Source organism: Euprymna scolopes, chromosome 9 (assembly GCF_053919585.1).
Source record: "Euprymna scolopes isolate OS-2025 chromosome 9, ASM5391958v1, whole genome shotgun sequence".
Classification (NCBI taxonomy): Eukaryota; Metazoa; Mollusca; class Cephalopoda; order Sepiida; family Sepiolidae; genus Euprymna; species Euprymna scolopes.
Genome location: NC_136490.1, coordinates 86734349 through 86746374, shown reverse-complemented (window position 1 = coordinate 86746374; position 12026 = coordinate 86734349). Strand labels below are relative to the sequence as shown.

The window sequence follows — 12026 nt, the reverse complement described above, 5'->3', positions numbered from 1 at the left end:
ATTTCATTCAGTTCTGTTTCTATTTTGTCCCTCATGTGGATGGGGCATTTCCTGGGTGCATGAACTATCGGATCGTTATTTGGTTTAAATACAATGTAGTATTCTCCCACCAAGTTACCAACCCAACCAAATTGGTTTGAATATGCTTCCATCAGCTCTTTCATAGAATTGATTGGGGTATCAATTGAAAGAGCAACTGGAGTACCTACTGCATAATTGACACACGTTGTTCTTTGGATGGAACAGTGTAGTGTAACTAGCTTCAAGTCCTGGAGGGAGGGTAGTTCTAGTATAGTGGGTCTACAGAGAGCTTAATGCACCTCCATTCCCTCTTGTATGCGCAGTGAACTTGTATGGGCCATGTTGTGGGATGCTGAATCCACTGTAAGCCATCAGAACTGCAGTTTCTTTTTGCATCACACCAGCACATGGTTATCCATTTTGGTTTACACATTCCGTAAACATTTACTGGAATGTGGATAAGAGGAGTATATTTCCTCCACCTTAATTTTCAATTCATGCATTCCTTTACATCCATTCAAATGCCTCTGACCGAGTGCTCTTTTTAATTTTTTTTAATTGAATAAAAGGACGTTTTCTCAAAGTCGTCATTTATCTGATTCTGAACATTAATAGAGTTCTTTTAGTGTTTATAAGTGTGCTGTATTGATGTGAAGTCTTTTTTCTTGATAGACCTGTTCATCTGTGGTTGCCTGTCAGGACACCTTTTTACTTTTTTTACTGTGGAACATCTTAACCCAATGGTTCTTCAGACCACAGGATGAATATGTGCTGCCTCAAGCCAAGCAGTTTCCATTTTAATGGATATGTCCATATTTATCATGTGTGCACTTGTTCATTGGTTTGTACTTTATTGCATTTATTTGGCTGTCATGTTTCCCTTCTAGTTCGCCCCTTCGTCTAATATACCTCACTGAGGTCTCAAAACACGTACATAAATTGAAAACATAGGCATTGCCTCGGTTTTGCTAACCAGCTATTTTTTGTAATTCCGGGTATTTTGTTCCTGCAATGATCTGGTTGGTTATTTGGTCTTCCGTCTCATGCACGTCTCTGAACTTGCATTTTTGCACCGGCAGCTTGCATCTCACTAGAAAATCATCAATGTTCCCAGTTTTTTGCTGCACATAATTTTGCAAGTAGAAGCATGCACTTCAAAAGTTCGCTTGTGCCTCTATTTGTTCTCAAAACTTCTTCCAAATTGCCGCTGAATTACGCCTATCAGTTTCGTTTTCAAATGACCACGAGTTATACCACCTTAAATCACCCTTTCCAGGTAATATAAAGATATGATTGACTTGCCTGTCTTTAGGAATGCTTTTCACAGAGAAGTACAACTCACACTGTTGTTTGAAAAATTTGAGGGAAATTTGACGTTTCTCAGCATATGAGTGGTTCAACAGCATCGTTATTATTGTTTTGGACAACACAAAGTTGTGAAAAGAGAGAACAGATAATTTATGGCTTTATTCACCGAATTTTCAACATGGTGTCCTTTATGACTGTTATCTGTTCATGTCCACCGCAACATTCCGTGTTCATTTTTTTTACTGCTGCCACCATGTTAAAGTTTGGGTTAGTAAAGTAATGAGAGACAACACAAGGGCGTGTGTAGCTCACAAGGAATGCATACGAAAAGCATGCAAACCCACTTTATTCAAGGTTAGTAACTCTTGTCTAAAGAACGATAACTCATGTCATGACACCCTCCAAAATAGAAGAGTTAATACCTGGGAGGATCAGTGCCAAAATAGAAGAGTTAATACCTGGGAGGATCAGTGCTACCTTCGGAAGTGATTCGCATATTTATCCTATATAAAGATCACGTATCACCCTTTCACTTGATTGGGGAACATTAAGCATTTGAGAGTTTCCAGTTTCCAATTAAATAAGTTTTGATGTAAAAAGAAATGTGAATGATTCCTACATCTTTGAGCATCCGTACAGTTTACGAGCATCACGATATAGTTAAAAGTTATGCATATATCTATGATTAAAATAACAAAATAAACACTTTTGCTACGCTATATCTGGCTTTGTGTTTGTGTGTATAGATTAGCAGTTAAACAAAAAATAAAACAAAATGCGTACTAATATTTCATATTCATTCATTGCATCCGTTTGATGCTTGTTGTTTTCAACAATATTAAAACTAACTAAATTAATATTTTCATTATTTTTGAAGTGGCCAACTGGAAAAAATATAAATTAGTGTTATATTTTTTATAATAAAAGATTTAATGCAGATATTTTCCCTTAAAACAACCCTTTGAGAATTAAAGTAGAAATATTAAACAAAAAATAAATGAATATTGAATTGATTTGTAGCTTTTCCAGTTGGCTGCATGAAATTTTCGAGGGGGTGATGAAGCCCTTCTCAATAAAAAAAACTTATCAATATTTTTTGCATACTTTTTATATCATAAGTATGTGTTTGTTTGAGAAAAGCAGAAACAAACGTATACCAATAAAATCTAATTATACTTACCTGGCGTTGCCAAGGATACAGGGTAGTTATTTTAGTTTTTAAGGAAGACAACTGTTTTTATATTCTTCTATTAACATATCATCTATTCATTCCTTTAGCTGGTTTTGATTTTCTGGTCATAATTGAAAAATATTTCTATACCAGTATATACTTGGTGATACTACATATTCTTTTTATGAACAATAGTTAAATACATTTTTATAACACAAACAACATGGTACAGCAACAAAAATGAAAATTGGCTAGTCAAAATCAAAGTTTGACATGTCAGCTTAAATGCTATTTAGTTTTAACTTTTAAAATCTCACAAGATAACTTTATATGCACATAAAATTTTCTAATTCATTTTTTTATTATTCATTTTCAAATAATGCACGCTATGTTTTATATCTATGTTTTAATAAATTATGGGGTTGAAGATTTGAAGTTTTGGAGAAAAAATGTATTTCTAAGTTTTTATTGATTGTATACTTTTGTGTATTATTTTTTACAAAAATTCAAAATAATAATATTTACCAAATATAGAAACAAAACTTTTTGCATAAGAGAAGTAATTTAAGTTAAGGATTACATTTAGAAGATAATATATTTCTTTGGTTATCATTATCTACAACACTACAGACGAAGCTTATAAGTATTATATTCTAAAAAGTTTTATATTTGCAAAGACCATTTATGCGTTATCATAACCTACTTACGTTGATAATTATTTTTGTTTGTTAACTAGACTTCTGTATGTAGCATTGTCTGCAGGCCAACACACATTGTGTGCAGTTTCAGTTGCAAAGGAGGAAAGAACTCTGACTCGCTTTTCGTTTTGTACAATTTTAGTCGTGGTGTCACCCACCTGATCTAGAATGTTTTCCACATCTCTCACGAGACTTTTAACAATATCTCTTTTTTATACTCCTTCCCCTCTCTTGCTGATGTCACTTCGCGTGCATTTACATATGTGCATCCGATCTATGTTATACTCCTTCACATGCTGAAAAAAATCTTCACAAGAATTTAGACACTTCTCTGAGGAAAAATAAAAAAGCAAGAACAAAACCTCACGTTTACAAAAACATGAACAAACCAATCCAAATAAAATGTCGCTTTCATTTTTACCATTTTTTTTTTTTTTGTCAAAAATTCCTTCTTTTTGTTTCAATTTATAAAAAAGAAAAGGAAATCCAACGTATTTCTCTAAATATGTAAAGACAATGTTTTACTACATTGAAAGGGAAAAACTCAGTTAACTGTTTAAATAGCGAGAATACAGTTGTTTTTTTTTCATTTCACTGAATAAGTGCCGAAATGCTTCGATTTTGTTGTCCAAAATTAAAATTTTAATTGTCAACAATACGTGATAAAGCCAGGCAAATTGAAGCAAAACTAAATTCATACAATATTGAATAATCTCTGATGTTTGCTAGTATTGCGTCTTTAAATTCATTAAACTGAAACGGGATAGTTTTATTTTAGCAATAAAATCAGTTTATTGCTTGTTGCCAGTTTTAATGACAGATATGTTATACTGTTCATTGCATAGTCAGATTTGTTTGTCACTTTTTCGTTGTGCAAGTTTTTTTTCTTTCTCATTTTCTTAAAGAACCTTCAAATTTCTTCCAACTATTACATCAGTCATATTAATATTTCTCTCCAAAATTCTTTGACTAAACTACTTAGTATAACCTCGTGTTTAGTCCTATGACTTATGACTTATGTGTCTTAATTGGCCAGCTCCATTAAGCGAGATTATTCAAAACAATACTAGTTAATCTAACCTTTTGCTTTAGTTTACGGACGCATTTTCTTTCTTAACTCTTCAGTCACTTTTGACAAGATTACTTAAGACAATTATATCCCATTTTGTCTTTTGACTGCTCAGCCCAATATTGGCGAGATTATACGAGATAATTACGGTTGATACCTGGCTCAAAGCGCCAAATGCATTATCTATGCCTCAAGCTTAATCAGATATCAACATTTTATGCAACAATTATTGCATTTTCCCTTGTTTTTCACATTCCAATATTACTTCGCGGTACTGGTATTAACCTTTATTATTTATCTTCGGCAATCCTATGAGTATTCTTTTTATTTACTTATTAATCTTATTTCTGCTATTTTCTAAGCTTCTTTGTTCGTAAACCGGCCCATCAAAAGTCCAGTCACTAACTTCTGATGGCTAGGTTACGTTCCATACCTAGGAAATTTGATTCATTGTCTGAATTCTGTCAACAAAATTCAGACTGTCTACAAAGTCAATTTGCCATAATCCACATCCTCTATTTCTTACAAAAATAAGCTTGTTGAAGATGGGGGAGGTGATGCGGCACTGGTTTAATAAAAAATTTTAATTTGGAATTTTCTTTATATCACAGCAGCAATGCAACTTTTCAATTTTTAGGATCAATGGATAATATTCCGTTTATAGCACGTGTCTTACTTGAATGCCGAACAATATTGTTTGTTATTAGTTCTAAAACTAAAGAGGGCTTTAAATATTAAATATTAATACTTTTGTGTTAAGTATTAGTAACAAAATACCTAAAACTAAAAGCACCAGGCAAGGTTCAAAACTTACAAATAAAAACAATTATTTATAAGTCACTTCTTGCTAAGAATTTAAGGCATCTTCTTTTTTTTTTTCAATTTTTATTTAAAAAATCTAAAAACAAAACAATATGTCTTATTTGCACTCATGATATTCAACAAGCCTTTTTTTCACAATGGCCGGATGACTAAACCAAACCTATCATTCCTAAGCGAAACTTAGATGAGTTCATAGTTAAAGGATACTCTAACTTAACTTCCAAATCTGACCCCCGCCTCAAGATCGCCATGGGCATGGAATATGTGTCTGCATTAAAGATGGCTTTTCATGAGAAGATCCTAAATTACCTTATATGTGTTTCCAGGTTGCACTTGCTACTGCATTCATATTTGCTTTCTATTGCCTCCACAATGGCGGAGTTACTATCTGAGAAAATTGACCACATCTTGTCTGCTTATCCTTCGGCTAATATTCACGTCTGTGGAGACTTCAATGTTCATAATGTGGAATAGTTAACCCACTCAAACAAGATAGATGATGAGGGAGGTTCTGTCATGATTTCTCTATTGCTTATGACCTCACTCAGATTGTTCACAAACCCACCCGTGTGTCCGACACTGATGGCCACTGGGATCTTCCGACCACTTGCTTGTATCAGTTAAGATAAAACGAAATGTAATAAGTCCTCAGACGTACCTCTCCATCGTATGGTGTATCGATACTCTATGGCTGACTGGGATAGCTTCCATACATTTATATCAGATCTACCTTTGCATTCCATGTTTAAGAAAGATGTGTTCTCTATAGTATTAGACCTGACGGAATGGTTAATTGTAGGTATAGACCGTTTCATTCCCTTGAAAATATTCCAGCAAAAACCTAACAGCTAGCCGTGGTTCTCTCCAGAATGTGCTACTGCCATTGTGCACAGAAATCACTTTTTCCATTGTTTCCAACGTAATAGATGTACTGAGACTAAAGCCACTTTCAGGACTGCCAGCAACCACTGTAAAATAGTAATAAAGAACACAAGAGAGCTGTATGCTCAGTCCGTCAAGTCCAAAGTAGCTGAGTAGCGGTTTGGTTCCCACCAATTTCGGTAAATAGTAAACAGAATCCTGAACAAAAGCATGTGCTCTGTCTCAACCCTCATCAATAGACCCGAGGTAATCTCGTCAGCATCAGATAAAGCCAAACTTTTTGCCAAGAACTTTACAGCTAATTCTAATCTATGTGATCAAGGCCGCCAACCCCCAGTATTTCACCCTGTATCAGAAAACACTCTATGCGACATACAAATATGTGCGTGATGTTGTCAAGCTAATCAAATTCTTGATTCCAGTAAAGCAACTGGCCCTGACAGCATTCCTATTATAGTCCTAAAAAAGCTTCAACCAGAACTAGCTCCCATACTTACAAAGCTGTTTAAGCATTGTCTTAAGGAGAATTGCTTCCCAACACCCTGGAAAACCTTGTCAGTATGCCCTATATTTAAAAATTCAGGTGATCGGTCATCTCCCTCTATGTACAGACCTATGAGTCTCCTGTGCGTCATGAGTAAGTTGCTGGAATCTGTGTTAAATATAGAAGTAATCAACCACCTCAGCGAAAATAAACTTTTTAGTGACATACAATATGGTTTCCGTTTGGCAGATGTGCATACAGTTATATTTCATAGGATTAGCGAATCTCTTGATGAAGGCTTCCTTTCTTGGGTAGTTACTCTTGACATATCAGATGATAAAGTATGGCATAAAGGTCTACTTCACAAGATCTCCTGCTATGATATAGCTGGAAATGTCTTCTCAATTATTGAATCATTTTTCTCTGATAGGTGCATAAGAGTAGTAGTTGATGGGCAGAAATCAGAAGCTCTCAGTATTAATGTTGGAGTCCATCAGAGGTACATCCTGGGCCCAACTCTCTTCCCAATCTACATCAATGAACTTCCAAATCATATCCTTAAATCATTTGTAGACATTTATGCTGACGACACTACCATCTATGGCAGTACATCAAAGACTGTAAATGACCAAGTTCTCTGATTCTCTCTCTTCTGATCTTGAGTATGTGGTACATCATCAACGCTCTCATCCCCATCTGTCATCAATTGAAATGAATGGCCCTCATCTTGGGAAGTTTGATGTTTTGACAAGCTCCTGGGCTTGACCATTACTCCTGATATGAAATGGAACACATGCATCAAATCTGTTGCCAAGGTCGCTGGGAAAATAGTGGGAGTCTTCTATCAATCCCATAGATATCTCACTGCTGATGCAATTCCATACCTATATAAGAGTATAAGAGCCAGGTACGTTCAAGGATGTAGTACTGTTGCCACATCTGGGCAGGAGCTGCTAGAAAGACTTATCCTGCCTTAACAGAGTTCAAAATAGACTTCGTAGCCTAGTGGAGGATGTCCTTTTCTTTTCCCTGCAACCCCCTTCTCAGAGAAGAGACGTTGCGAGCCTGTCTGCTTTATCGTTATTTTCATGGCAAGTATTCGTCTGAGCTTCAATCTTTGATCCCCCCTCTCCAAACTTTCACAAGAAACACTCGTCTGGCTGAAAACACTATCAATAATTTCCCCCCACTCTTTATCCGTGCCTAAACCTAAACGTAGATTCTTAGAACTGCACACCTGTGGAACTCTCTTCCATTTGCTTGCTTTCCAACTGATTATAAAATGGTCGTCTTCAAATCCAACGTAGCAAGTTCTTGAGCCGTTCCCCTTAAGTAATCCAATTTACAAAATTTCCACTACTAACAATTAATATGTCATTGTCCTATTGACCACTATACACTTATTAACCTTTATCCTCAAGTGGCCTCTGGACCTTGATAAGTGGTGACTCCTTTGTAAAAAAAAAAAAAAGACCAAAAATTGTTGCAATGGAAAGTCAGAGATTGTTTTTTTATGTTCTTATTAAATACATTTCTTTCATGTTACAAGAGGTTAAATATTTATTCTAGTCTTGTAAAACCTCCAGCCAAGTTTTTTTATTTTTGCTTTTTCTAAATTTTAAAACTTAAGTAATCGTAAAATAAAACTGGAAACAGTATTCTCAGACAAGAATCGATCCTTTAACAGGGCTCGAATACCACATTACAAGAATATAAATGCGTTCAAAATGCTTAATTCAAACTCTTTACTTAAACTCTAACAAACTACTTGTTTCGTTAGCAGATAAGCTATAATATTAAATAACTGAATAATAATGATAGAACCCCTATCTAACATCAAAGATAACATTCCGTTAATCCGATGTCCCCACAAAACACGCTTCAGCAACTAATATGACCGAGAGAACAGGGAAAAAATTCGATGGTGAAAGAAAAGAGAAAAAAAATTACAGCCGGTTTTTTTTTTTGTTTTTTTTTCAAGTTCCTCTCTATTCGGTCAGTTCTTTCTTCTTTCTTTTATGTGATAACCTGTTTTATTTTTACCCTTTTTTGTAAAAAAAAGCTCTGGTCTATACGGCGACAAAAGAATCTTCTGTAACGTTGTCTGCTGACCAAAACAGAAAGTGAGTTGAGGTTATTTTCTATTCTTTGTCTTGGGCTCCTTTGTGACCAAAACTGCACACATACGTTGTGTGCAGTTTTGGTCACAAAGGAGCCCAAGACAAAGAATAGAAAATAACTTCAACTCACTTTCCAACTGATTATAATATGGTCGTCTTCAAATCCAACGTAGCAACGTTGTGTGCAGTTTGGGTCACAAAGGAGCCCAAGACAAAGAATAGAAAATAACTTCAACTCACTTTCTGTTTTGTACAATGATGTTTATTTCCTCGTTATTACACCCACGTGATCTAGAGCGTTCCTCCACGTCTCTCGAGATTTCAAACGTTATTTCATTTCTCATCAGATATTTGTCTTTTTCTTATTTTATAGCCCTTTTTCTCCTCACCAGTGACGTCACTTCTCGTGCACTTACATACGTGCATTTGCGCTATGTTACATATAGATGAAGTTAATAATCTGTAATTAACAACTTTGCTCATTGTTAAACATAGGGCATTATAAAATGAAAGAATGACAAAGTCTATACATACAAAATAATTATTTTTTTATTGCCAACTTCAAACGATGTAAAATGAATTGTTGGAAATGATTCAGAGCTCAAATAGTCTAAGAACATTCTGGATGAAGAAAAGTGTTTGCCTGTAAGGGAAAATTAAGGAGTCATGTTTGTTTTTGCTAGTGTTGCATCGATTTACATAGGCATAAATTGGATAAGCATTATAAAGGTATGTGTATATAAGCATGTCTCAGTTTTGTTAGTAAAAGATTGTGTAGGAAGTTGTGTATATGTAATCGTTTAACAGTATTATATGCTGTCGCTATGTTTAGTAATTTGTAAAAGTCTCTTTTTATATTAAGTTGGTGCAAGAACAATATCGTTTTCTTATGTTACTTTTATATATGATTCCTGAATTAATTCATTGATACATATATAGCCATGTTATATATCATTTTGAAGCGCTTTTTTCGCTCTATCGAATCGAGTTTTTCATTACCGTCCTCAACCTCATCATTCATTTTATTGCAGGCTTTTCGACAGAATGGGCAAAATTCAAATCTGTACGATTTTCTTGTTCTAATTCAAACTAGGCCGAAAAGCTGCCAAGATAGCTTGTAATATCAATGATGCATTTAGCCCCGGAACCATTAACAAACATGTGGCACAACGGTGATTCAAGAAATTTCGCAATGGTGACAAGAGTCCTGAAGATGAAGACGGTCATGGCCGGCCAACTGTGGTCGATAACAAACATTTGAAAACCTTAATTGAAGCCGATCCTCGCAAAACCACATGAGAAGTTGCTGTTGAACTCAAGGTTGACCACTCAACAGTCATTCTCCATTTAAAGCAAATAGGGAAGTCAAAAAAGTTGAATAAATGGGTGCTGCATGAATTGAATGATAATCAAAAAATTGTCGTTTTGAGGTGTCTTCTTCATTCCTCTGTGCAACAAAAATTACCTATTTCTCGAGCAGATTGTCACGTGTTATGGGAAGTGGATCTTCTACGACAACCGGTGACGTTTGGCATAGTGGTTGGATGATGGACAATCTCCACAACACTTCCCAAAACTGAAATTGCACCAAAAAAGATTATGGTGACTGTTTGGTGGTCTGTTGCTAGTCTCAGCGATCACAGCTTCTTGAATCCAGGCGAAACGATTATGGTGGAGTACTACCAACAAATTGACAAAATACAAGAGGACCAATTTTCCTCCATGACAACGTTCGCCCCCATGTTACTCAATTGACCCAGCAGAAGCTGAACGAATTGGGCTAGAAGACTCTGTCTCATCCACCATATTCACTAAACCTCTCACCCACCGATTATTACTTTTTCAAGCATCGTCACAACTTCCTGTGCGAAAAATGCTTCAAAAGTCAAAATGATTTTAAATCGGTCTCCGATGACTTCATCGCTTCCAGAACTCCGGATTTCTATGCTAATGGGATCAATAAACTTGTTTCTCGTTGGCAAAAATGTGTCGATTCTAATGATTCTTATTTCGATTAATAAAGTTTATTATGAAAGGAGTTATGATCTTTTGAAGTTGAATGTAAAAAAACGACATTATTTTTGCATCAACCTAAATAAGCTACTTGCTGAGGGTCTTTTGTCTCAAAAAGGCCTGGCCAAGGTTGTAATGTGTATATGTATGTTGTCTGTGAAAGAAAAGAGAAAAAAACACTTTTTAGATTTTTATGCTATACGTAAGATTTGGTAGTGAATATCTCTTATGCTGTGATTGGTTGAAATAAACTGTTAATTTGACCAATCAAGAGTCAATACACAAAAACAACATTCACTTCTATTGTTGCTTCTAACACATGTTTTATCTCTTCAGATTTGTCAGATTGCTGTGTCCCCAGACAACAAGTGGGTTTCATCTTCCTGTGTCAATAATTTCCTTAAACTTTGGTCAGCTGATAATAACCAAGAGCTTTTCAGTATTCAACTTCGATCACAGGCAGTCAATTTGCTATTTACACCAAATTCGACACATCTTGCAGTCTGCACACAGGAAAACAATGTGTGCATCTTTAAAGTGCACAAAGGCAAAGACACGTGAAAAATAAGACGATTGCTGGTTAAAAGTAAACAATTTTCATCCCAAAAATTGGAAGCAGTTCACACATATATGGGTTGCCGTTTTATCTTGCCACCAATTCTTTCACCTGTTTGGGAATTCCATTTCAATAATCATTTTTATTTATAAAAATAAAATTAATGTAATTAATTGGTTGGTTTGGAATTTCTATCATTTTGGAAATATGCTGAACACACAATTTGTGTATTGGAAACAATTTATTGTAAATATTTCATAAAATACAAATTGCTATTTTAGCTGATGTATGTTATATCTTTTGCACACTTTTTATACAACTTGTTTGGCTGCTGATGATGATATGATGTAGATACAGCTCATTCCTGATAAACGATTGGTTAACAAAGAGGGAGAGATGCACAGATCAAAAATGTGTTTCTCTGCCGCACATGTCAGAGTTTTGAAAGATTAACATCCGTTATTGTTATAAGGAGTGCTGAGCCATAAATGTGGGGAGAGGATGACATGCACTGGAATTGTCTTGGAAAAAGGTAAGTAAATATAAGGGGTTTCACTGAACTTGAACTCAGCTGTTTCCATAGTCCATGCCAGCATTCATTATACCAGTTTTACACCAAATCATAATTGGTTGTGACTTCACGAAAAAAAAATCTCACACTATTAAATAGGAATTGAAATCATATTTGATCATTTTGATAATTACTTTGAAAACTTCAACTTAGAATTTGGCCAGAAAATCCGAGAGTGGAAATACTCTTATAATCAAATTAACCGGTGTCTGAACTCAACTTTTCCTGTAATATGACTTTTTTCTTTTATTAAAAATTTTTTTTTTTAAATCTGCACAAAAATTATTTGCAATAAAAGTGACTGAACTGAA

At 34.9% G+C, this 12026-nt stretch overlaps 1 protein-coding gene across 1 annotated transcript in view; it reads left to right on the top strand.

The window, feature by feature from the left end:
• LOC145284758 (uncharacterized) overlaps positions 1–12026 on the top strand; it is a 97498-nt gene extending 85472 nt beyond the window's left edge. Inside the window, exon 12 of the mRNA XM_080133723.1 lies at positions 10925–12026. Within this exon, the coding sequence (XP_079989849.1) occupies positions 10925–11149 (225 nt within the window). The 3' untranslated portion in view covers positions 11150–12026. The remainder of the gene's footprint in view (positions 1–10924) is intronic.